The sequence below is a fragment of the Indicator indicator genome, chromosome 27 (genome assembly GCF_027791375.1).
Source record: "Indicator indicator isolate 239-I01 chromosome 27, UM_Iind_1.1, whole genome shotgun sequence".
NCBI lineage: Eukaryota > Metazoa > Chordata > Aves > Piciformes > Indicatoridae > Indicator > Indicator indicator.
This window is the reverse complement of record NC_072036.1, coordinates 4,621,102-4,646,963: the sequence shown is the minus strand read 5'-3', so window position 1 is coordinate 4,646,963 and position 25,862 is coordinate 4,621,102. Positions and strand designations below refer to the sequence as shown.

The 25,862-nt window shown below is 43.2% G+C and overlaps 1 protein-coding gene across 1 annotated transcript in view; it reads left to right on the top strand.

Moving 5' to 3' along the window:
• The window catches only part of NKAIN2 (sodium/potassium transporting ATPase interacting 2), a 514,075-nt gene that overhangs the window by 441,894 nt on the left and 46,319 nt on the right, over positions 1-25,862 (top strand). Inside the window, exon 4 of the mRNA XM_054393087.1 lies at positions 1,952-2,152. Coding sequence (XP_054249062.1) covers positions 1,952-2,152 — 201 coding nt within the window. The remainder of the gene's footprint in view (positions 1-1,951; positions 2,153-25,862) is intronic.

The window sequence follows — 25,862 nt, the reverse complement described above, 5'->3', positions numbered from 1 at the left end:
AAATTATTTATAAAGGGTTGGTAAACACTGGAGGCTATTACAGAATCCACAAAGTCCATAGTTGTGTTATAACTACATATTACACCCTCAAGTAATGTGCAAGCAAGTATAATTTATGAAAGTCCTACCCCTAGTATTGTTTATGATGTATATTAATCATTTATTAATCCTTTATGAACTATTTATGAGTGCAATCTTAATGGAAGGCACAGCTGATGGCTTACACCACTGCACTGGCTGCATGGCAGTGGAAGGCTGCAGGTCTTTGCCCTTCCTTTTAACAAGCTGAGCAGCTTTAGGCAAGGCCACCTTCATCAACTCTTTCCTTACAGACTCCTAGCAAGTTAGAAAGCTGAGAGAGGCATTACAGAGGGTCTGCATGTTAAAAAAAATGTATAAAATCATAGAATTGTCAGGGTTGGAAGGGACCTCAAGGATCAGCCAGTTCCAAACCCTCCTGCCATGGGCAGGGACACCTCACACTACAGCAGGCTGCTCACAGCCACATCCAGCCTGGCTGCAAAAACCTCCAGGGATGAGGCTTCCACCACCTCTGGGCAACCTGTGCCAGTCTCTCACCAGCCTCATGGGGAAAAACTTCTTCCTAACATCCAATCTGAATCTATGCATTTCTAGTTTTGTTCCATTCCCCCCAGTCCTATCACTCCCTGACACCCTAAAAAGTCCCTCCCCAGCTTTCTTGTAGCCTCCTTCAGACACTGGAAGGCCACAAGAAGGTCTCCTGGGAGCCTTTTCTTCTCCAGACTGAACAGCCCCAACTCTCTCAGTCTGTCTTCATAAGAAAGGTGCTCCAGCCCTCTGATATTCAACCAAAATAAATCAAAACAAAACACAAAAAAAAAAGCTAAAATAATAAAATCCAATGTAAAAAAAAAAAAAGGCAAATAAAAATGAAAAAATAAAATAAAATACTATAAAATGCAAGGAGTATATAAAATTTAAAAATAAAACAAAAATAAAATAAATAAAATAAAATGAAACAAAAATGAAATGAAATAAAATAAAATAAAATAAAATAAAATAAAATAAAATAAAATAAAATAAAATAAAATAAAATAAAATGAAAGCAAATCCTTTTTCTATGTCTTCACCAATATTTCAGTAGGTCTTCTTCACAAAGTCCGTGAGACAAAACTCCTTGCAGATGGCCCAGCATATATGAAGTTGTAGGAGATCCAGTTCCTCTCAAGGCCTCTTGTATAATTTGGAACATCAAACCACCAAAGTATGGGCTATATTTTAGGACCTGAGCAGAGGAAGGTTGCTGTGTAAAAGTGGATGTCCATCAATACTTCTGGTTTCCACAGGAAAATGAGCAATGTAAGAGAAATGACAGCATCACAGAATAGTAGGGGTTGGAAGGGACCTCTGGACACCATCTAGTCCAACCCTGCTGCCAGAGCAGGTTCACCCAGAGCAGGTTGCACAGGACAGTGTCCAGGCAGGTTTTGAATGTCTCTAGAGATGGAGACTCCACAACCTCTCTGGGAAGCCTGTTCCAGTGCTCTGTCACCCTCAAAGCAAAGAAGCTCCTCCTCATATTTAAATAGAAGTTCCTATGTTCAAGCTTGTCCCCATGACCTCTTATCCTGTCACTGGGCAGGCTGGTCACATCCTCCTGACACCCAGCCTTTAAGTATTGATCAGCATTATAATTAAGCGTTATAAGCATGGCTGCTATAGTCTAGGCAACTAGAATGTCTAGCAACAGATCCTGGCTTGCAGGATGATTCTTCTGCTCCAAAGCAATTCTTCCTGCCAAGGTACAGCTCCTTGTGCTTGCTGCAGGCAAGCTCCACTCACTTTCACGTGACAGTGCGCTTCTATCACTGCTCTTGGCTTCTTCACGCGTCCTGTGAAATCCCTTGCTGAGGTGTTTGATACCAGAATCCAATCCCAGCACATTAATCCTTCACTTGTTCTTTTGCAGGAAACAGATCTCATCCTGACCTTTAATATCTCAATGCATCGCTCTTGGTGGATGGAGAATGGGCCAGGATGCACTGTGACCTCAGTAACCCCAGCACCAGACTGGGCACCAGAGGACCATCGTTATATCACTGTCTCGGGGTGTTTGCTGGAGTATCAGTACATAGAAGTGGCTCACAGTTCTCTTCAGATCTTCCTTGCAGTAAGTGTTTACAGAGAGCTTCGTTTCCGTCACCTTTTCTAGATTGCTTCTTGCAGAACATCACGACCAGAGCAGGGGAGCATTATGGCATCGTTCACAATCCCTCACTCCAGGTGTTAGTTTTGGTATGAGACTGTTTGTTGTCTTGCAGCTGTTTCAAGGCAGCTATACCTAAAAAGCTCCAAACTGCATGGTTATTGCTGTGAGAACTGCTGACAGGACACACTGTTTTCCTGACCTCCATGGTGCCCATTGACCATCCCACTAATTATTGGTAGCAGGTTGCATTCAAATTACACTACAGGACTAGGGGGGAATGGAACAAAACTAGAAATGGGTAGATTCAGACTGGATGTTAGGAAGAAATTCTTCCCCATGAGGGTGGTGAGAGACTGGAACAGGTTGCCCAAGGAGGTGGTGGAAGCCTCATCCCTGGAGGTTTTTGCAGCCAGGCTGGATGTGGCTGTGAGCAACCTGCTGTAGTGTGAGGTGTCCCTGGCCATGGCTGGGGGGTTGGAACTGGATGAGCCTTGAGGTCCCTTCCAACCCTAACAATTCTGTGATATAAGTTGTGACATAGTAAAGAGTTACAGCTGTTACTGTGAAGCCGAATGGAACATAAAAGAAAAGCCAAAATAAAGGAGTAAATAGCAAAAATAGATTCCCTGACTCAAAAATGGTTCACAGGACTCAAAACTGATCAATTTGTTTTTAACCATAGTAATCAATATGCAGTGGAGGAGAATGGGAAAGGTTCTTCTCAAAAGAACAAAATATAGTACTTGGATGAAAATTCAACCCAGAAATCTTAAACCTTTTTAGGAGGATAAGAATCCACTGTTACACTGCAGAAAATGTGTAAGGAATGAAAATAGCTTATTCTGGGGGAAATGGGTAGGGTTTTCAACCATATTTACTGTAGCAACCATTTTGGTTTGTGTTGTCTCAGCCCTAGGTGGAAAGATGAGCTAAATACTGAATTAATTCCACTGAAGGACAAGCTGCATTTTGGTGTTTGCTCTAGTGGTACATCTGTGCTCATTATGCCCAGGTGGAGATGTATACAATTGCAAATGAAACTGTTACTACACAGATATGTTTTGGATCACTGCAGCACCTCAGTGTCCTTGTGGTAGAGAACCCAGATTTGAATGTAGTGGTTGAGATGGTGCCTCAACAGTGCCAAGTACAGGGGCATGCTCACCTCACTCCTGCTGGTCACACAATTGCTGATCCAGGCCAGGATGCTGCTAGCCCTTCTTGGCCATCTGGGCACATGCTGGCACATGTTCAGCCAGCTGTCAACCAGCAGCCCCAGGTCTTTCTCTGCTGGGCAGCTTTCCAGACACTCTGCCCCAAGCCTGGAGCATTCACAGGGTTGTGATGCAAGTGCAGGATCTGGACTTAGCACTGAACCTTACATCATGGCCCTTGGCCCATCAATCCAGCCTACCCAGGTCCCTCTCTAGAGCCCTTATGCCTGAAGCCCTCCAAAGGAGATACCCAGGCTTATTCTTTGGACTTTTTTTTTTTTTTGTATGTAATGAACAATGAACACAAAACTCAAGGAAGCTCTAGCTGAAGCTCAGCTCTGTTCCTGCTGCAGCAAGGTTTTCTGTGTGTCTGTGTCTATAAGGAGCTGCGTGTCTAGGTAACATCAGTCTTTGCAACCCAGAGGGGTGATTCAGAGGAAACAGACTGTTGGTAATCCACTAGCTACAGCCAACTACAGCTGGTTTTGCATTTCATTTGTGTCACTGTAAATGAGATTATTATAGGTAAAGAGCTACACACTGTAAGTAAAGGTCAATTTTTCAAACCTGATGCTTGGAACTTTACTGCTTGCACCATTTTCACATTTCCACTGTGAGCACAGGGTTCTTTCTCTAACAGAAATGCTGCCATAATTTCCCTGTTGTATTAAATGTGACAGGACAGTGACAGGACAATGGCTTCAAACTAGGAAAGAGCAGATTTGGATTGGATATCAAGAAGAAGTTCTTCACTATGAGGGTGGTGGAACACTGGAACAGGTTGCCCAGGGAGGTGGTTGAGGTTCCTTCCTTGGAAATATTCAAGGTGAGGCTCCACGAGGTCCTGGGCAGCCTGATCTAGTTGGGGATGTCCCTGCTGAGTGCAGGGAGCTTGGACTGGATGACCTTTGGAGGTTCCTTCCAGCCTGGACCATTCTATGATTCTAAATGTGGTGAGAAAGAGAGGAACTACCTGGCACTGCCCAGTGGCATATACCACCTAGTGAAAAGAACAGATATTGCTTGGTTCTCAGCAAACTAGTTTTCAACAAACCCAAGCCTTAGATCAGATTTATCTCCAGCTAGCAAAAAGAAATGAATCTTTCCTTTCAATTTTCTTTTACAGACTATAAACTGCAAGCTACAAATTTGTGACTTGCTTTCTGTTTGTATTTCTCTGTGTTCACACTAATGTTGATCTGGACTTTTTCACTGACTGCTGGCACTGCAGCATGGTTTTAGGGGTGTTTTCCAGTACCTACTGATAAAAAGTTAGAAGATACTCAGCTTCACTCAGGACCACTTATGTCAGACTTTGAAAACATTATACTGAATGTATTTTGTACAGCTTGCCAGTAAGCTACAGAAGGGAAAGCTTCCCCTAGATGTGATATTTGCTGTGGATTACTCAGTGGAAAGACTATGACAGCTGAGATAAAAGCTATAAAATCCCCATGGTTTATGCTTTCTAAAAAACAAGTCTCAAGGTGGGCTGTGGAGTATTTCAAGGATTGCAGACAGATCCACTGCTGAGGAGGTGTAGAATACTCAGGGTGTCCATGAGACCTTACCTCTCTGGTGGAACATGTCCTAGAAACAAACAGAATTACAGAATCACATAATGCATCAGGTTGGAAGTGACCCTCCAAAGGTCATCCTCTGCAGTCAGCAGGGACATCTCTAACTAGATCAGGTTGCTCAGAGCCACATCAAGTTTGACCTTGAATGCCTCCAGGGATGGGGCCTCCACCACAGCCCTGGGCAACCCGTTCCAGTATTTCACCACTCTCATTGTGCAGAACCTCCTCCTGATGTCCAGCCTAAATCTCCCCTGCTCTGGTTTAAAACCAGCAGCACCAAACTGTGAACCATGTGAATGCTGTTCCAAATTTTGTGCAAGTCAACACCGAGTTTAAGGGTTTAAGAGTGACATTTTGGAGAGTTTTCATTTCTCCTGCTGCTTACATAATCTAGTATTTAAAACAACCTGGAAACATAAATGATCCCAGTGGTCAGGAAAACCCACAGTGTGCAGAGTGGGGGTGTTCATTGCATAATACAGGCCTTAGAGACTGAAGAGAGACAGAGGTGGTGATGCACAGATGTTTTGCCAGCTTCTAAGGACTGGATTTTGCTCAACTGGACAAAATTGCTGGATTTACCCACCCTGAGGAAGTAATAGACCATTCAGTTCGGTGGTCTGGATGCTTTGACAAACTGAATGCTAATGGTTCAGAAAAAAATCATCAAAATTGGTAAATATTGAGAACTAATGTGTGTGGGGAAAGCTCTGATAAAACAAGGATTATCCTCATTTAGGTATTTTGCATTTAGTTGTGCAAAGCTGGGCTGGAGTAACCCCCAATGACAACAGGGGCTGCAAAGCAGCCACAGTCACTCCTTTGTCCCATGACATAGAGCACATAATGCTCCAGACCCTTCACCAGCTTTGGTGTCCTCTGGACACACTCCATCACCTCAGTGCCTTTCTTGGAATGAGAACCTTGAGCACCTAGAGCATCTTGGACACCTGGACCACGAGGTTTTCTCCAAGGAACACAGCTCTGGCTGTCCTTGGTGCCTACATATCATGAAAATGACCTGGTCTGGTGGTGGCATGACTTAGATACCCTTATGCTTCATGCATTAAAGTCTCCTTATGTACATAATGGTTATTGATTCTTGCTGCTTACATCAGAGAAGCTATTTCATTTTCAGGACTCCTGGGTTATCTAGGATATATATATTTAAATTACAGGACTCTGGAGAGAATCATTCCAGGTAAAGAATGAGGTCAGTGGTACTAATGGAGATTTGATTTGCTGCTGGTTTATGAAATTCTGTGTAATGTTTGCAGAGCTGAGGTTAGGAACATGGAATTGTAGAATTGTGTTCATTGTAAGAGACCTCTAAGATCACTTAGTCCATCAACCTAACACTATCATGGCTATTAAACCATGTCCCAGCATGCCAAGATTTTTGAACCTCTCCAGGGATGGTGACTCTACCACTTCCCTGGGCAGCCTGTTCCAGTGCCTGACCACTCCTGCAGTGAAGAATTTTTTCTTAATATCCAACTTAAACCTCCCCTGATGCAACTTGAGGCCATTTCCTCCTGTCCTGTCACTTGTCACTAAGGAAAAGAGACCAACACTCACCTCCACCACTCTCATAGTAAAAAACCTCTTCCTAATGTCCTGTCTTAATCTACCCTGCTCTAGTTTAAAACCATTCCCTTTCATCCTACTACTACAAGCCTTTGTGAGCAGTGTCCCCAGGTTTCTTGTAGGCCCCCTTCAAGTACTGGAAGACTCTATGAGTCCTTCCCTGTGCCTTCTCTTCTCCAGGCTGAACAACCCCAACTCGCCCAACCTGCCTTCATAGGAGAGGCACTCCAGCCCTCTGATCACTTTTGTGGCCCTCCTCTGGACCCTCTCCATTCTTGGGAAAGTTATTTCCTCTCTCTGTGCCTCTTCTCAAGCACTGCAGAGATGAAAGCATGCCTAAATTTTTTCTCACTCAGTTTATATGACACTACCATTTGCATAGACAGAGAGATCTTGGATCTCTCAAACAGCCTGTAAATGTGGATGGCACCCAGTACAGTGAGGCCTTTCTGTGGTACAAGGGAACTCTACTAATGGTAATTGCATTTCATACAGAAATGGAGCTCTGATTCTCTACATCTTCCTTCTGCCTGTGCTTCCCTCTTTGATGATGCACAACCTCCCACAAGGCTCTTCTTGCAAGAGTCGACATTGAAATTGAAATCCATTTGTAGATTAAAACTTTGCAAACCAAGGATCAGCCTTGGAGAGAAGTGTGACAGAATTACATATCTATTTGCCAAAGCAGGATTAAAAAGTATTTATTACGCTTGTCTTTCACTCCTCACTTACACACTCACAGGTCTATTGATTTTAGGGGAACTGAGTTATGGGAATAGGACTAATGTGAAGGCATCACCTTAGCCAGTTTCTGGTTGAGTCATCTAGCCCTTGAAAAGATCACAGGACCATAGGATGTCAGGGCTTGGAAGGGACCCAAGGAGATCATCGAGTCCAACCCCCCTGCCAGAGCAGGACCATACAATCTAGTTCAGGTCACACAGGAACACATCCAGATGGGCCTTGAAAGTCTCCAGAGAAGGAGACTCCACAGCCTCTCTGGGCAGCCTGCTCCAGTGCTCTGTGACCCTTACAGTAAAGAAGTTCTCCCTTGTATTGAGGTGGAACCTCCTATTGCAGGGAGCAAGTGAGCAGAGCCTGTCCCCTCCCTCCTGACCCCCAGCCCTCAGATATTTGTAGACATTGATCAAATCCCCTCTCAGTCTTCTCTTCTCCAGACTAACCAGCCCCAGGTCCCTCTGCCTCTCCTCACCAGGCAGTGCTCCAGTCCCCTAATCATCCTCATAGCCCTCTGCTGGACCCTCCCCAGCAGGTCTCTGTCCCTCCTAAACTGGGGAGCCCAAAACTGAGCACAGTACTCAAGATGAGGTCTCACCAGGGCAGAGTAGAGGGGGAGGAGAACCTCCCTGGATCTGCTGGACACACTCTTCTTAATACACCCCAGGATCCCATTGGCCTTCTTGGCCATGACAGCACACTGCTGTCCCATGGAACTGTCTCATATGATTCCAGTAAGACCAGTAGGGGAAAAAATTGGGGGTTTATGCACTGTATGTACATTATTGATGGTAAAATACACAACAAATAAATAAAACCTGATCTAACCCATTGCACAGAAGTATTGACCATTTCCATTGTGATCCTGCCCACTGACTTTTATGTGCTGTACATTAGTTGCAACTCCCATTTGTTCCTTCCTGTGTTTATACTTCATGCAGTCATCTCTTTGTGCAATCATTACAACTATTATTTCATGCTTTAAGATGTGTAATATGTAATTACCCACCCAGAGCAGTTACTGGAAATGCATGCTGGTTGGAATTCTGCATGCATGCGGAATACCTTCCCAACTCTGATGCTGTCAGGTTGATTTAAAACATCCCAAAGCATCACTGTGTTATTAAGATGCAATAATACACTTATGCAGTAAGGATGCCAGCTTCCAAATCTCTGCTTTGCTGCAGACTTAGAGGATGACCTTTGGCAGAGTGCTTAATTCACACTAATTACTCTCTGTACTGTATAAACAATGGCTCTTAAATATTTCAGGAAGATGTTGCCAGGATAATTCCATTAAACACTGCAAGGTAATCAAATATTGCAGAAAGGTGGTCTGTGTATGTATTTAAGCACTTGGAACAGTAGAATGGCATTAAGGTCCCCTGCTTCTCCCAAGGATTAATAATCATTAGAATTGGGTACTCTTAAAAACCTTCCTGTTAGCATAGCACAAGTGGCATTAAACAGTCTCATGCCCATGGGGAGAGATGAGAGGAGTGAGTAATCACAAAATCCACACCACAGAATAGTGGGGGATGGAAGGAACCTCTGGAAATTGTCTAGCCTGAGCACTCTGCTACAGCAGGGTCACCCAGAGCAGGCTGCACAGGAACCCAGGTGGGTTTGGAATGTCTCTGGGGAAGGAGACTCCACAACCTCTCTGAGCACCTCTCTTATGGAGACAGACTGAGAGAGTTGGGGCTATTCAGTCTGGAGAAGAGAAGGCTCCAAGGAGACCTTCTGGTGGCCTTGCAGTATCTTAAGAGGCTACAAGAAAGCTGGGGAGGGACTTTTTAGGGTGTCAGAGAGTGATAGGACTTGGGAAAATGGAAAAAAATAGAAATGCATAGATTCAGATTGGATGTTAGGAAGAAGTTTTTCCCCATGAGGGTGGTGAAACACTGGCACAGGTTGCCCAGGGGGGTGGTGGAAGCCTCATCCCTGGAGGTTTTTGCAGCCAGGCTGGATGTGGCTGTGAACAACCTGCTGTAGTGTGAGGTGTCCCTGCCCATGGCAGGGGGGTTGGAACCCTTGGATGATCCTTGAGGTCGTTTTCCAACCCTAACAATTGCATGCTTCTATGATTCTGATCATTTGTTCCCATGGGATTTTTCTTTTTTACTGGACTGTCTATTTGTGCTTTAGACCCACGTGTTCAAATCTCTTTCTAACAGCATGTCACTTAAAAGTCCCCAGCAGTGCTGAGGACACCATGATTGCAAAGCATAGCAGCAGTTTCAGTCCAAAAGAACTAACTTTCAAAGTGTAACACAAGGCAGTCAATCCACAAAGACAGAAAAGAGGGGAAAGACAGGAAAACAGAGAGGGAATGCTAGTTTGCAGTTTCAGTGCACCTCCTGTTTGATCACTGACAGCTTTTTTGTAGCTTGCTAGCAAAGCCCTACGAAGGAATGTGAAGCACAGTAATGAGCAAACTTTGCATTGCCTTCCCCTAAAATGCAGCAAAAGAGGAAAGTGTGTGAATGTTTGAGATTTATCCCTGACATAAAGCTGGGGGCTCATCAGTGGTGTACTCTCATGGTGACAGGAGGGGACAAGTCAGGTGGGACAAGCTTTGCAGGTGAGTGGATGTGGAGGAGGAGATGAGTAGTTGAAGTTCACTGGAAGAAACCAGGGAGAAAAAATGGAGGGATAAAGCAAGCTGTGGAAAATGATCTCTGCAGTAGCCTTCCAGATGGGCTCAGTCTAGACTGAAGCATTAGTCAGGAGCAAGGACAGGATGTGGAACACAGAGAGGCAGAGATGCTCCTCTGAAGCTGAGACTCACTGAGTGAGAGATGAAGAGGGAATCAGCAGGGCAGCAGAGGTTAAAGGAACAGAAAGCTTATCAAACTGCTGCTGTTAGAGCAGGAAAGGGAAACAAGCCTTCTGCAAGGGAAAAGAAAAGTAAATTCACTCTCTTTTATCCATTTGCCTTTTAATTGTTGGGGGTTGTTTTTTGTTTTGGTTGTGGTTGGGTTTTGTTGTTGTTGTTGTTGTTTGGGAAGACACTGAGGAGACCCAAGCAGAGAAAGAGACTTGCAGCTCCTCCAGAGACATGAGCAAAAGAGAGAGCAGGACTAAAAGAAGTGAGCAGTGGGTGTAAAGTGGGTGGATGTAGCAGCAGGAGAAGCTGCAGGACAGGAGGAGAGACAGAAGAGCCAAGGCAGGGGATAGGAGGGAGAGAGTCATAGGAATCCATGGAAAATAAAAGCTGCCTAACTAATTACATCATTAGAAATGAAGCAAACAGTAAAAGGGTTTCTGTGGGTCTCAAGCTATGCATGAGTGAAAATACATTCAAAAATAAGTCAAGCCCTGGTTTGTACAGGTTGAAATGCTAAAAGTAAACTGGCAGGTCCTTTTGTGAGAGCTACAAAGATTCAGGCCAAGGAGCAATCTAAGAACTTGTACTCTATCAAAGGTCTTCACTGAGTTCAGATGGATAATACTTATCTTTTAGAAAGTGTCCCAGCTGATGCAGGCTGTGGGTTCTGCTATAATAAACCAGCATATCCCATTCCTCTGCTGAAAATACATACAATGTGATATACTGAAAAGGAAAAGAAGATACAGATCACATCTGCTTGCTGCTAATAAAAGAACCACAGCTCTTGCAAAATGTCTGACCCTCAAATGCAGCAGTAAGCTAACACTGCATCTTTAATTTTCCCGTCTTCAACTCCTTTGTGCTGACCAAAACTGGCATCTAGTGCATCTATTTGCAACAAGAAGCCAGATGTCACTTTCCTTTCTACCACAACAAAGGTCTTCAGTTGTACAGGAAGCACATTTCACACATAAAAGCTCTCACTCAGATCTACCCTTGCCAATTTTGTTTCCCCATCTCCCTTTTGACAGCAGCCTCCACCTTTTGCTCACAGCCTCATGCACATCCCTGGTGCTTCAGCTGCCTCTGCCTGTGCTTGTGGAATGGTGAGAATATTTAGGGGTGAGGAAGGAGACAAGAGCTTCTGTAATCAAATTTGGGATCTTTGAAGCTAATGGGGGGGAAAATAATATTATTTAACTGAGGGAGAGTTCTTTTTTAGGGCAGCAACAGTCTTCCTAGAATCATGGAATGGCTTGAGATGGAAAGGACCTTAAAGATCATCTAGTTCCAATGCCCCTGCCATGAGCAGGGACATCTTTCACTAGAGCAGGTAGCTCAAAACCTCATCCAGCCTGGTCTTAAACACTTCCAGGGATGAAGCATCCACAAGTTCCCTGGGCAACCTGTCCCAGTGTCTCACCACCCTCATAGTAAAGAACTTCCTCCTAATGGGTAATCTGGATCTACCCTTCTCTAGTTTAAAACCATTGCCCCTTGTTCTATCACAAAATTCCCTTATAAAAGATTCCTCCCCAGCTTTCCTGTAGGCCCTTTCAGGTACTGGAGGGCTGCTCTAAGGTCTCCCTGGAGCCTTCTCTTCTCCAGGCTGAACAGCCTGAAATCCCTCAGCTTGTCTTCTTTGCAGAGGTGCTGCAGCCCTCTGATCATCTTTGAGGTCTCCTCTGGACGCTCTCCAGCAGGTCCATGTCCTTCTTGTGCAGGGAGCAGTATTCCAGGTGGGATCTCACCAGACCAGAGTAGAGAGGCAGAATCACCTCCTCTGACCTGCTGGCAGTGCACCCTTTGACACAGCTCAGGACATGGTTGGCAATGATTGCAAGAACATTGATCCTTAATGCTATATATTGGCACTTTGGGAAAACTGGGTTTTTTTCACTGCAGGACTGGGCAAAATCAGCACAATGGGAAGAGATATGAATCATTGTAAAGTGCTAATCGAGTAACACTGTCGTGCCATGTTAGCAGAGGAGCAACAATCAGGTTCAGGCATCTTTGACCTCACCTCAGGGCAGAGTGGATTGCTTTTTCTCTGACAATACTGTTAGACCATATGTCAGTGGTGTTTTGAAGGATTAGTGTAAGAAGAGACTTCTTTCTGCCTCCACATGTTACCCATTGTTGAATCTCTCCAATTTTACCTTCATTTCTTCACTGCTCCTTGCAGAACACCCAGTTGTGCACATCAAAGCATAAACACTTTTTAAAGAGCAGGCAGCTTTGTCTGTAGGGTTGTACTCATTCATTTCCCTAAACGCTTCCCTTCTTAATGAACTTGGCTCATATAAACCTAAGTTATGTGTTAATTGCCTGAAAACAAGTTTGCTCCAACTCAGTGGAGAGCAGCCAGCTAAAAGCAGAGTTACCTGACCAGTGCACACAGGATTGTCTCTGAGAGGTTTATTTCCCTGATGGAATGCAGGGCAAAAAGCAGTAGAAGCAGCTGAGCCTGGAAGAAGCCTCATACATCCTCATGCACTCACAAAGGCAAACAGTGAATGTGATTTTTTTTTTTTTTTATCTTGAGGGGAAGATTGGAATTGGGATAACCAAGAGATGACCATTAGACTCATTACTTTAAGGCCTGAGGGGAGGTTCCTGAGAATTTGTTTTGACCATCTCATATGTATTCCTTCACTCAGGGGACTCTGCTTCTGGCTGACCCTGCAGGGTAGGTAGTTATATGATACTGCAATGAGATTATGGTTCCCCAGGTTCAGTGCCTCATGGCTGTCCTGGGGCTATGTGACACTGGTGGTGCTGTGCTGACTGGTGGTGCTGGCTTACTCACTTGCTTCTTCCCACAGCTGGGATTTAAATTATTCCACAGTTCTGCTACTAGCAGAGTTCTGTTACCTTTTCTGACACTGTCATTGAGCAAGAGCTGCATGCAAACACTTTCCAGCTCTACACAGGTTTAGGATTAGATTGTTGGGGTTTTTTTACCTTGTTTTGTTGAACGTCTACAGCTTTTGTTTGTTTGTTTAGAAGAGATTCTGGACAAAGAGCCTAATCTGTTCCATTTTAGAATGGATTCCACTTAGAATCATAGAATTGTTTGGGTTGGACAAAACCTTTAAGATCTGAGTCCAACAGTCAACCCAACACCACCATAGCCTTTAGACCATGTCATGAAGTGCTATTATCCACACATTTTTTTTAACACCTCCAGGGACAGTGACTCTACCACCTCCCTGGGCAGCCTGTTCCAATGCTTGAGAGCTCATTCAGGGAAGAAATTTTTCCAATCTGAACCTCCTCCAGCACAATTTGAGGAAATTTCCTCTTGTTCTTTCCTCTTGTTACTAGGTAGAAGAGACCATCATCCACCTGCCTCAAATATCCATTCAGGTAGTGGTAGAGAGTGAAAAGGTCTCCCCTCAGCTAATGTTTTGCATCATGCTGTGGCCCTACAGCTTGAAGTTCAGGATAGGAATATGAACTGTAACCTAGTAAATGAAGGGAAATTATTTGAAGGGAAAATCCTACATTTTTAGTGTTTATGTAGCATGCAAAACAAGGTGTGAAATAGAGAAAGACCTTCTGTAGAGATATTCTTCTTAGTCCTCTGACTTCTGCAGTGCTGCAGTTCAAAGGAGTGTGAGCTTTTATTGTAAATTTGCTGAAGCTTCCACCTGAAGCCCAGGTTTTCGATGACAGGCAATATTCATTAGTGAAAATCATCATTGTTCCATCCAGCTGAAGAAAATTGCTCTCTCTTGAAATCAGAGGTAATCTGCTCTTTGAATGTATTCTCAGTAGACATCAGCCAATTCTCACCACTATTTAATAGATGCTATCTTCAGCACTGGTTGGACAGGAAGAATGGACACTCAGGCATCACTGATGTGTTTGGGGGGACTTTCAAGATGTGTTCCTTAGCAGCACCTAAGCATTCACCTAAACTGCAGCACTATTGAGACATCAGTTTTCCAGCACCAGACTGTTTGAAACTGATTGTCATGAAGTGATTCCTGTTTTCAAAACCCATAGAGCAGACTTTTTTCCCCAGCAGGCAGTATTCTTTTAACTCTATCCTCGAGCTCTGCCAACTTAACTCTTTCCTTCACTGTGCTCAGAAGAGAATGGAAGCAATTTCTTAGTGTGTACAAATGAATAATGAAATGTTGGGACTTTTCCTCTGCTGCATTTTCTTTTTGGGTGTCTGGGTTTTTTTTCCTGTGAATAAATCGTTCCTGTGTGCATAGACACAACCTGAGGAAAAAAAAAAACATCTGCACCACCACAGGAGTGTTTGTCTGCTGGTAAGGATTGTTGCCATAGATGGGAATTCAACATCGACATGACAGAATTTATTTTTCCTTATATGTAGATGCTGATCAAGTAGTGACATCTGGAATCTACCCTAGAGGTTCAAGCCAATAAAATATTAATAGCTGCCATTTCCAGCAAGAAGGGTGGAAACAGCACAGCAGAGGAATCTCTGATATTTTTGCACCTATTGTTCTTCCTAACTCCTTAACCATTTCCCCTTCCACATACTCTGCTCCTAAAGAGGAGGATTCTCCCTAAAGGGAAAATAAATCTGGGGCTGAGACACAATTCCCTGTCTCTGATTTAGGTAAACTGCTGTTCTCTGTGTGCTTTGTTGGGAAGTGGCTATGGACAAGGGACCCTCTCTGGTCCTTCTCTCTCCCACAGAAGCTGGAAGGAGTACAAACTGACCACAGACAGGTGATTCACACTGCAAACCAGCCACAGAAATCAAGGCAGTGGCAGTGAGTCTCATCTGCAGCATTCCCCATTTTACCCAGGCTTGCTTTTGTTGTTGGATTCGATGTGTTCAGTTGTGATGAGCAGGGAGAGTAGGTGGAAGAGAAGAACTGTTGAGTCTTGCTTCAGACAACCCCATTCTTCCCATTCCTCTCATTCAGTGAATAAGTATTAATAGTCACTTATGCATAAGAAGAAATAATGAGGTTTAATGAATCTCCAAAGATCAGCTGCTTCATAAAAGCAAATGCCACACTTTTATCAGTTAAAGGCCTCCAAGTCCAATATCAGCAGCAGGGGGAATTTTTATTTTAAAGCAAATTGCACCCAGTTTCGGTAAATTATCATAGAATGATTACTCGACTTTTATCCAGTCAATGTTATGCCTCCCCAGTGAATTGGTTTATTGTCAGCATGTCTGTTCAAAACATGTCTTCCCTAGAAAGCACTCCTTCATTCAGCTTCTGCTGCTGGAAGCAGGCAACAGCTTGAAGCTAGCAGCTGCTCTTGCACAAAGCAGGTAGAGATGCAGCAAGGCTGCTGAATCCATAACAATAAGCACATCATGACATAATTACAGTAAATCTCCAGAGTGGTCTGTACACACAAAGTGCCATATGTTTTGTGTAGAGGAAGTGTGCATTAGTAAAACCAGAGTACAACATAAGCATTTTCCATAGCACTCCTGTTAGCATGAAATTGATTTTTTATCTTGCAAATTCGCATTGACAGAAGCGAGGGTGGTGTGAATGGCCAGCTAGTTAGACCTGGGGGGTATAGTTAACACCCTGAAGAGCAAGAGCCAGGTGATAGAAAGGTTTGGGGGGCTTTTCCAGTTGTAGCTGTGCATAATCTAATAGCTGGTGCCTCCATTTAACCTTCCTTTGATACAGCCTTCCTTCCCCACCACCTGTAATAGCTGTTCTGTTTTCTAAAGGTCTCCATTTGACTTTGAACAGGTTAATAGGATTTACTGCTTCTGCAGCCTGCCTAAACAAAACAGATTGTCAATATGGACAATACTTTGTGGTCTGTCAGGGAATAATAGACTGCTTTCTCCATCCCTGCTTTTAGGAAGTGATTTAGTTGCCTAAAGATTTAGATCCAAGTGGGAGAAGGGGGGGGAAGGTATTTTTTTTCTGTGTGGCTCTAGCATGTGCTGGCACTGCTAAAGAGCTGCTTGGCATTTGCTGTATCAGCTGGTGATGGTCATCTCCTTTTCAAATGGCAGCTTCATGATTCTCCCTTAGAGATGTCTGTAGGAATATCACTGTGGCTAGATCCCAGCCCTACAAAATACATAACCCAGATACTTTTCAAAGACTGCAGTGGACCCTTGCAAACATTTCCTGCTATGAACTGCATGAGTCGATCTCTTCCTCAAAAGCACTAATCTCCTAAATATTTTTCTTTTCTCTGTGTGAACCTGCATTTTAGGTTTCAGTGGCTTTATGTGTTGCAAAGATGTTTCTAAAGTCCCTGTGTGTCCTAAGAAAAGGACTTTTCCCTTGGCTGTTAAGCTCTCTCTTGCCATGACTATTGCTTCCTGCTGCAACAATCAGAATATAACGATGCAGCAAATTTTACAGGGATGTAAACTGCATGAACTAAACAGACTTGCCATTTTCTGAAGTATCAGGTCCCTTCCAAATGCTGTCTGTGCATTTACACCTCTATGAGTTGTGAAGCTCTGTAAAAGAGCTTAGTGTTGTTAAAAATGATGATACTGGTTACATGCAAAACATCTGTAAGCAAAATGTGCTGCGTGTCCAGTCTCTTCTGGAGCTTGGAAATGCTGATGGTGGTTCACTGTGATTATAAGAGCCTAAAAATTACCAGAAGTATTAGTCATTTAATCCTATGACTTTTAAATGTCAGGGGTGAACAAAATCCCACCACAGTGCATGGTATTCTCTACCCTGAAATGCTCCTTTTGTGTGGCTGTTCAGTTTCCTTAAACGTGCTGATTCACTTTAATTAAAACAATCTAGAAGAGCACTAGAAGATCTAGTTGGGGGTGTCCCTGCTTACTGCAGGGGGTTGGACTTCAGTGACCTCTAGAGGTCCCTTCCAACCCAATGCATTCTATGATTCTAACATAAGCAAGAGAAAGGAATGTGCTTTTTGTTTTCTCATTGTGTCCTTGTCCTGAACCTTAAAAAAAAAACAAACACCAACAAAGTTGTTTGCAAAGTCACACAAAGATATTTCCCTTTTGCACACTTACTGGGAATAACCTCAGATGGTGGGAGATGTATAATCCCAATTTGGATACTAATAAGAGTTGATGTCCTTCCAGATTAACAAAATCAGCCCCATCTATTTCCAGACAAGGGACAGCCACAGATGACAGTTGTCACCAGCAGACTGAGCTAGTGTCCAGCACTTGAGCAGTGTTTAAGCAGGGGAGTTTGATCTCAGAGCACCTCTGAACTCTGGACTGAACTTTGCAAAGACATCTCCTTCAGCACGGGTACACTTAAGAGCAACAGGCTCTGTCTCATCCACTGCTCCTTGGAGAGCTCGACTCAGCACTGGAAGCTTCAAACATGTCTCAGGGGAAGTTTTGAAGAGGATATGAGAAGCCACTAGACCATTAACCACCTGAAAGTCATTCAGTGGCATTTTTTAGGTCACTTATGCAGGTGCATAGACCAGTCAGAAGCCTTATAATTCTTCCTCTGACTTCAGGTGTTTCAACATTTGCTCTATTTATAAGGCCATGTGGTGAGAGGACAGGCAATGGTTTGAAACTAGAGCAGAGTAGGTTTAGATTGGCCATCAGGAAGAAGTTCATTACTAGGAGGGTGGTGAGACACTGGAACAGGTTTTCCATAGAAATCATGGATCCCCTCATTCCTGGAAGCTGGATGAGGCTTTGAGCAGCCTGGTCTAGTGAGAGATGTCCCTGCCTATGGCAGGGGAGTTGGAACTGGATGATCCTTGAGGTCCCTTCCGACTCAGGGTGTTCTATGGTTCAATGAAACAAAACTTCGTTGAAATTAGAAAATGGGACTGTTTCAAAAGGCTGTTAAAGATTTTTCTACCCCAAACAGTCTGCCAGCTGGAACAGTACAAGCAGAGTTTGGAGCCTCTGCAAATAGAGTAGTATCTGGAAGGATGTACTTGCTGTATCAAAGCCTTCAGCATGTAATGCACACCAGCTTACTGCTTTGTGCCTTCTAAGTATTGTGTCAAAAGCTATAAGCTGCTGTAAGACTACAGAATCTTAACCCCTGGTTTGTGCACACAAATAGAGAGGCCAATTTATCATCATCTCTGAAAAGCTAATTCTCTATTTTTAAACTTTTAAATATATTAGGGAGGTGTACAAGAGCTATCATTGTTTTCCACTCTCTGTTATTACCTGCAAAAATCCATCCTTCAGACCATTTTCAAAATGGGTTTTAAGAGTCTCAGTGATTACATATGAAGAATTTTTTTTCACAGTATTGCTAGAATCCAATGTTTTTCTGTACACAACAGTTACAGACTCAAATGGTGAAATGCATCTTTAGGTTTTTTTCAAAGAATGTCTGAGAGACAGACTCAAGTTTCACATGGAAAAGACCTATTAGGTGGAAATGGTAAAAGTCTGAATTGTGAAATCATTTCACACTCCTCTCTCTTGAACTTGCCTACTGAAATTTGGAAACACTACCTTAGTTCATTTAGCATTTTCCTATTCTAAGTTAAAAGCTACTACTGGTGGTGTCTGTTGCACTTGTTATTGCCTGACTGTTGATGCTGTTGTTGTAATTTGATTTTGTCATGTAGAATTATTGTCTCTTGATCTCATCACTTAGAATCTATCAATCAAAGATCGTTCAGGCTGAAATGAGAAACTTAGCCTCATATATTGCCAGATTGTTATCATAGAACTACCATCATATGCTGTAAGTTTATGTTAGCTTACCAAAGCTACTCTAGTGTTCCAGATACATGACATAACCTCTATTCAACATTCACAGAGTCCCAGCATGGAGGGGGTGGGAAGGGATCTTTGGAGGTCATCTAGTCCAGCCCCTCATGACTGAGCTTTACACGAGTTACCAGAATACAGGACATTTGTTCTGTCCCTTATTCTAGTATCAAGTGATAAAATGAGAAGAAGTGACCTCAGACTGCACAAGGGAAGGTTTAAATTGGATATTAGGAAATATTTCTGTACTGAAAAAGTGATTAGGCATTGGAATAGGCTGTGTAGGGAGTTGGTGGAGTCCCCAGCCCTGGAGGTGTTCAAAAAACACGTGGGAATGGCACTTTGGGACATAGTTTAGTGGCCATGGTGGTGTTAGGTCGGTGGTTGGACTTGATCCTAGAGCTCTTTTCCAACTGAAACAATTCTATGATTCTATGAAACTGCAACCTGTTCACATAAACTTGAGCACCCCTTAGCCAGCCTGCACACACAAAGGCACTTTGGCTGTACTTCCTGCCATATGGGGCCTTTGTTTGCTCTCCTTCTTGACAGATGACCACACTAAAGCCACAGAGACAGACAGACTGCCCTGGAAGAGCAGACAGCCATTTGGAACGTGCACGGGGCTGCATTTTTTTCCACACCATCTCCATAAGACTACACCTGCGACTGAAGCAGGTGATTGGAAGTGGAGTGGATGCATACAGACAGATGGATTAAGACAGCAGTAATTGTGCTTGCACTTGATTACAGTATTAACAGGCTCCAGGTGATTCCTATTTTTCACAGCGTCACTCATCTCGACAAATCCCAGCAGGCTTGGAAGAGGAGCAGGGGCGCATCCTGCTTTTTTGCATGACCCTGTTGCCAGTGTGAGCACTTAGGAGAGTTCCTCTGCCGAAAAGCAATTAGCTTCTGCAGTCTAGGGTGCCATTTAGAATATCCAGGCTCATGTGTTTCATCATAAAATTGACCTTTTTAATTTTTTATGCCTGAGATTTGCCACTAAAAAGAGTAAGCACTGGAAAAAAAAAAAAAAAAACAGCCCTAGAGAAAATACTGAAGGCATACGGAGAATTTATTAAAGGATGAGTGGTCCTGAAGTGCTGCAGATAGCAAATCCATCTGAACATAATAAATATGAAGCATGCAGTATTGTCTGCTTAATTTTTAAGTAATTGGTGTCCTTAGGTAGTGTAATGATACTGATTACAGGAGAAGCAGAGGACCAGCAATGTCTGCTGCCTTGCCACACTCACACTTTTCCTCTACTAATTCCATTTCCATACCAATGCTGTCTGCTGGTCAATACCTTTGAAGGGCTGTGTATTAATTATCCTGTTCTCTCAGAGTTTGGTTTGCCTTTTTTTTTTTCCCTTTGATAACATTGCCTAGCTTGGGAATATACTTTTTTTGTCAAAGTTTTGCATGGTTTTGATGTAATGGAGACTTCCAAAAGATGTTAAGATTCAGGAGAGGCATTCTGCCCAGACAACTTGAGTAAAAAAAGCTGCCCGCACTAGTAACGTCTTCCATCTCTGGCTACTATCAAGTTTCCATGGAGATATTAGAGAATTTCAATAGTACAAGAGTCCTCAAGATTTGGAGTACAAATAGATGCTTTAGGTATTAGGAGTTTCCAACAGAAACTGACATAGTTTTAGACCTCTCAGTACTTTTGCTCTAAAATTCAATAGCAAGTTTCGTTTGCATCTCTGCTCCACGGACAGAAAGTGGGCAGACTCTGCTTGGAAGTGGTTTGAGGTCAGCTAAGGTTCTTGCTGCTGACATCTATTCCTTCTTCTTGATCTGGTATTCAATATCCCTACAAAACAGCAGGGTGTGATGGTTACACAGGGTAGAGACACAGTGCAAAGAAGAGGAGATTTAGAAGGAAGCAAGAATATCCCCATATGCAACATCCATAGATATGTGTGTGTGTGTTTGTATATAATGATTTCATAAAGTCTAACTTGGTTGACTGCCTCACAGTCACAGTGTTTCTTAGGAATTAATGAAGCAGAGCTCACTGCAGTCTATACAGAACAGACCTTCAGCTGGTGTAGAACTTAAATATATCACGTAAAGAAATTGTCACTCATTTGGCTGCATCCAGCTTCAGAGCCAGCCTGTGCTGTCTGGATACTAAGTTGTAGGCATTCAGCAAAGCCATTGTTATATGCACATTACACAGGGCATTAGAATAACTCAGTGGTCAGTCAGCATCAAAACCCTCTTGCTGACACTGCCAATAAAAAATGTTTCAGAAGAAGCCATGTTCAGTTCCCATCATGAGTTAACTAGGTAATGCTGTACTCTGGTCTGAATGATGACACATGAGAAACAGCTTTTGCTTGGGGATGAACCATCCATCAAGAAAGCAGCAAACTGCTTAACTTTCAAGGGAAAAAAAAAAACAACAACAACAAGCAAACAAAAATCCCAAAGCAAAACAAAACTACCAAAGCCAAAGGCCATCTATCCTGTGCCATTTCATCTCTTAGAAGTCCCCTCCTCATTTCTGGAACTTTTCCACATAGCACATTAGGTCACTCTTCTTTCTTCCTCTGCTCACTGTGGATGCTGTAGCTTATTAAACAGGACAGCCTCTTTTTTCTTCTTACCATTTTCCAAGATCCCAGGTTTGCACTTCTAAAACTGTTTTGTAACTATTTCTTTAGCCTTTCTCTTGTCTTCCTTGCTCTTTGGCAGGTCAAATGCTGCTGTTCTTACACCCTCTCTTTTGATGTTTGCTGAATCACCCTGAAGCTTTCTGCTTTGCCTGGCAACTTTTTAAACCTTTGAATTTGTAGAAATGACTCTATGGTTCCTTTTATGATCACTCCAACCTCCCTGTCATGGGCAGGGACACCTCTCAACTAGACTTGGCTGCTCAGGGCCTCTTCCAACCTGGCCTTGAACACCCCCAGGGAGGAGGCAGCCACAACCTACTGAGCAACCTGTTCCAGAATCTCAGCCCCTCATACTGAAGAACTTCTTCCTAAGATCCAGTCTAAACCTCCTCTCCCTTAGCTTAAAACCTTAACCTTTATTCCTAGTCATCCCAGTTATGCTTTGTTTTCTAACAACTCCTTCCCATTAGCAACTTTTCTCTTATCCAAAATCCTCTTTTATTGAGTCATAGAATTGTTTCAGTTGGAAAATACCTCTAAGATTATTGAATCCAATCACTGACCAAACACCACCATGGCCATTAAGCCATGTCTCAAAGTGAAACTCTCTTGGAACTCTCTTTGTTCTCATGGCAAATCCTTCTCCTCAGCTTTTGCTCTGTGTTGTCTTCACTGTGTCTGTTTGTCTTGTGTTATTTAGACACCAAGTCCTTAGGGGCACAGGCTGTCACTTTATCTATGCTCATAATCCTCAGTGTAAAACTATTCCCCTCCATAAAGCCATAGCGAGGGCACAATTGTTTGACTGATAAATCAATTGGAAGGAATTCTTCCAATGATTAATGAGGCTGTCATATCAACTAGGACACCTGCTCGTTGGTTTTTGAGGTACTGACAAATAGAACAGTTGTTAATTACACCAGCCATAGCCTGCTTAGTGCTCAGGCAAAGTTTTACTGTCCCTGAAAGTTACCTTGCCCTCAGTTCCTCCCCTTCACAATACCTGCTGGAACTGGAAATTTTGTGCTCTGGGTTTTGCTTGCTAATAAGCTCTTTAAGCTTAAGCTCTCACAAAATGCCCTGTGAAGAGCAGGAGCACAGGCAAAGATGGAAGACTGAAGCAGCCAACAGAAGAAAGCATTGTACTTAGAAAACTAATTTTCCTCTAAGTATGGTAGATAGCAGCTCCCTGAAGCAGAGTCCTTGCATTCAGAAAACCAATTTCTGGCAGATTACAGAGGTTATTCCCCTTTGGTTTTCCAGCATCAGACAGGAGATGGGAATGGAGAACCCTCTCTCAGGGGGCTGGCAGCTTCACAAAAAAAAACAGATGGGACCTGACAGGCTATTTCCAGGAGATGGAGTCTCTGAAGCAGGAAGCAAGGATGCCTGAACGAGTATGGGGAAAGCTCCTGCTCTTAAACTGGGTGAATCAAGGACTCATTTGACAGGAGGCAGCATCCCTTCACAGGCTACCAACTGTCATGTTTGTTAGGTGACACTCTTATCACTCAAAGGTTGTACTAGGGATTGTGAAATATTTGGCTAGTGGAATGTCTGACCTGTGCACCACAAGCTGTCTCTACTTGGTTTTGACAAGAACCATTTGTTTGGCTTTGTCAGTTGGTGCCTCTCCCTTAATCTCCATCTTCCATCACGTAAAAAACCCACCTCAGAGCACATCACTTCTCCTCTCCTCATGCCATCATTTAAACCTCACCCAGCAGGGACTCAAGGCATCCCACTTTTCCTTGTTTCTTACCCATCCTTTAAGATTTAAAAAGAAAATTATTTTCTGAAAATGCTCCAAATATAAACAGTGAGAGGTCTGCTCCTGCCAACCTTTGAAACTCTAATCTCTCATCTTGAAAATGTAATTGAGTGTTTGCAGGAGCTGCACACCACATCTGGCAGAGCAGGGGCATCCCCAAGGAGCTGGCTCTGTGCTTCACAGGAATGCAGGCAGGTACTCTTCTTCTCCAGCTGCAGGGAAGTGTGCCAGCTTTTTAGCTGTTGATGAAAACAAGTTTCTGCAGGAAAAGAAAAAAAAAGAACAAAACAAAACACCACCAGAAAACTGGATAAAAAGGGCTAATATAGGTCCTGATCTAGTCTGCCAAACATAGGTGCTAAATTTAAAGTTATTGGAGAAAGGTAGATATCTGTATTCCTCCAGAATGCTCAGAGAGGTGCTGAAAGTGCAGCTTTAAGCTTGGGACATGGTATGTGTGCAAGACAACGTGTGTGGCTCTTAGTGCAGGAAATCAGCTGTGAACAGAGACTGAGGGCTCAAATAGAAGGGGGGTGTGAAAAATCCACATCAGATCTAGCGTTGAATTCAAACACTTGTCTTGGAGCAGGTTCTTCTCATCCTTGAGGGGACAAAATATAGGAGATGGCAATAAAACCTCACCAACACAAGAGGCAGGAATTAAAATACAACCTGAGCCCAAGTGGTGAAAGTTATAGCAGACATATCTCCAGTGGGCCCTTCCAACCCTGCCCTTCTATGATTCTGTGATTCTATAATTCCATGATTAGGAGTCATGAACCTATGCAGTGGCTTTAGCTTGAAGTCACCTCCCACCTTCCTGCTCCTGGGCTGTGGCAGGGTCTGAGGTGACCTCCAGTTGAATCCCTGCTGATGCTATGGATACCTCTGAGAGCTGGTCTGTGGGTACAGCACTTGCAGTTCTGTGCCCCATGCTCTCATTTACAGCTAGGCAGTTCTTGGAAAGCAACTGTATTGCTGCACCTTGCAGAGCTATTCCAGGGGATTCCTTCCTTACTTTAGCCTTTGACCCAACCAAACAAAAAGCCTTCATTATGGCCACTCATCATTACATCTTGCATAGACACTCAATACATTTTGGAGCAGCTTTTTTGTCTTCCAGGAAAGTCACTGCATCCTAACATGGTTAATACAGTTATTGCTTGTGGCAACATTAGGAACAGGTTTCTAATATCTTTTGCCATCAACAATGTGCATTTCAATGAATTTGAAACATGTAGGGAACTAAATCTGGTATAATGTAAGTGCTATGTAAAGTTGGATGTTTTTTATGCACACCAACACGTTTGTAGCTGCACCCCCATTCACACAGCAAAGATATGCATATGTTCATTGAGCTTTAATTAATAGAATCCTTGCCAATTCCTCTTTAGACCTTTATTATCCCTTTCTTTTAATGTGCTCCATTCATCACTTTTAAAAATTAGACCAATTTAGTAACATAATTTGAATCCATAATTGAATTTGCTAGCTACTCTCAGACTTCACAAGTTAATCAAATGGCATAGTTTTAAACACATTTTCAGTGCTTGGGAAAAGAACTATGTTGGTGTCCAATCGGCCCACTGAAAACTGGAAACTCATATCTCATTCTCAGCCAGGTTCTGTGCTGATTAAACTTTCTCTCCTCACAAATAATAGACTTTTTCTGTTCCCTGATAAAAATTAATCACAGAAGGCTGTTCGGAAGGATGGCTAAAGTATAATTCTACTTAAAAATGGGAGATGACAAATAAATGAAAAATGTTAAGTGAGGTGGAAGAGAGATGTGTAATTGAGCAGCACTAGAACCATATGTCAAATGCCTTCATGGGAAAAGGCAGGAAGGGAAAATCCCAACAGTAGCTCCGTGAAAACACCAAAGCAACTGCTTCGCTTTCTATCCAGAGTGCTCTGGACTCACCAGGGACATTTCATGTGGGCTAGCATTTGACAGGTTAGTGTCTCTGTTTCTGTGTGCTGCCACACACACAAGCTTTATTTCCCCCCCATTCCCCTCTTTCTCTCTTGGGCTAAAAACAAAAAGCTATTCAAATAAAGCTACCAGAAATTAACTCAACCTAGGCTGGACTGGCACGTGTCATCTATCAGATTGAGTTGCTACATCAGAAAGTTGGCTTCTTTTAAGCCCTGGTATGTTGTCATTATTGCTTATCAGATTTGCCTGAATTTGTGTCAGACTTGATTTGAAAAGTCTGGTAAGCAACCACTGTGTAGATATATGTAGCATGTTTCTGAGGAGCTGTGTGTGTGTGGAATAGGAGAAATGAAAATCCTGGCTCTCTGTGGAAAATCAGCATAGAATCATTAAGGTCTGAAAAGACCTCTGTGGTCATCAAGAAAAGCATCAGATATCTGTGCCTTTAAAAATGTGATTAAATATCAGGAAGTCAATATTTGATTGTGTACACAGAGGGACCTGGGTGTACGTCATGGCCAACTGTGCGCCCCACACCACCATGCCCACTCAACCATGTCCCCAAGTGCCATGTCCATACAGGGTTTTAACATCTCCAGGGATGATGACTCCACCATCTCTGTGGGCAGCCTGGCCCAGTGTTTCAGAACCCTTTCAGTGAAGTTTTTCCTAATATCCAGTCTAAACCTCTTTTGGCAC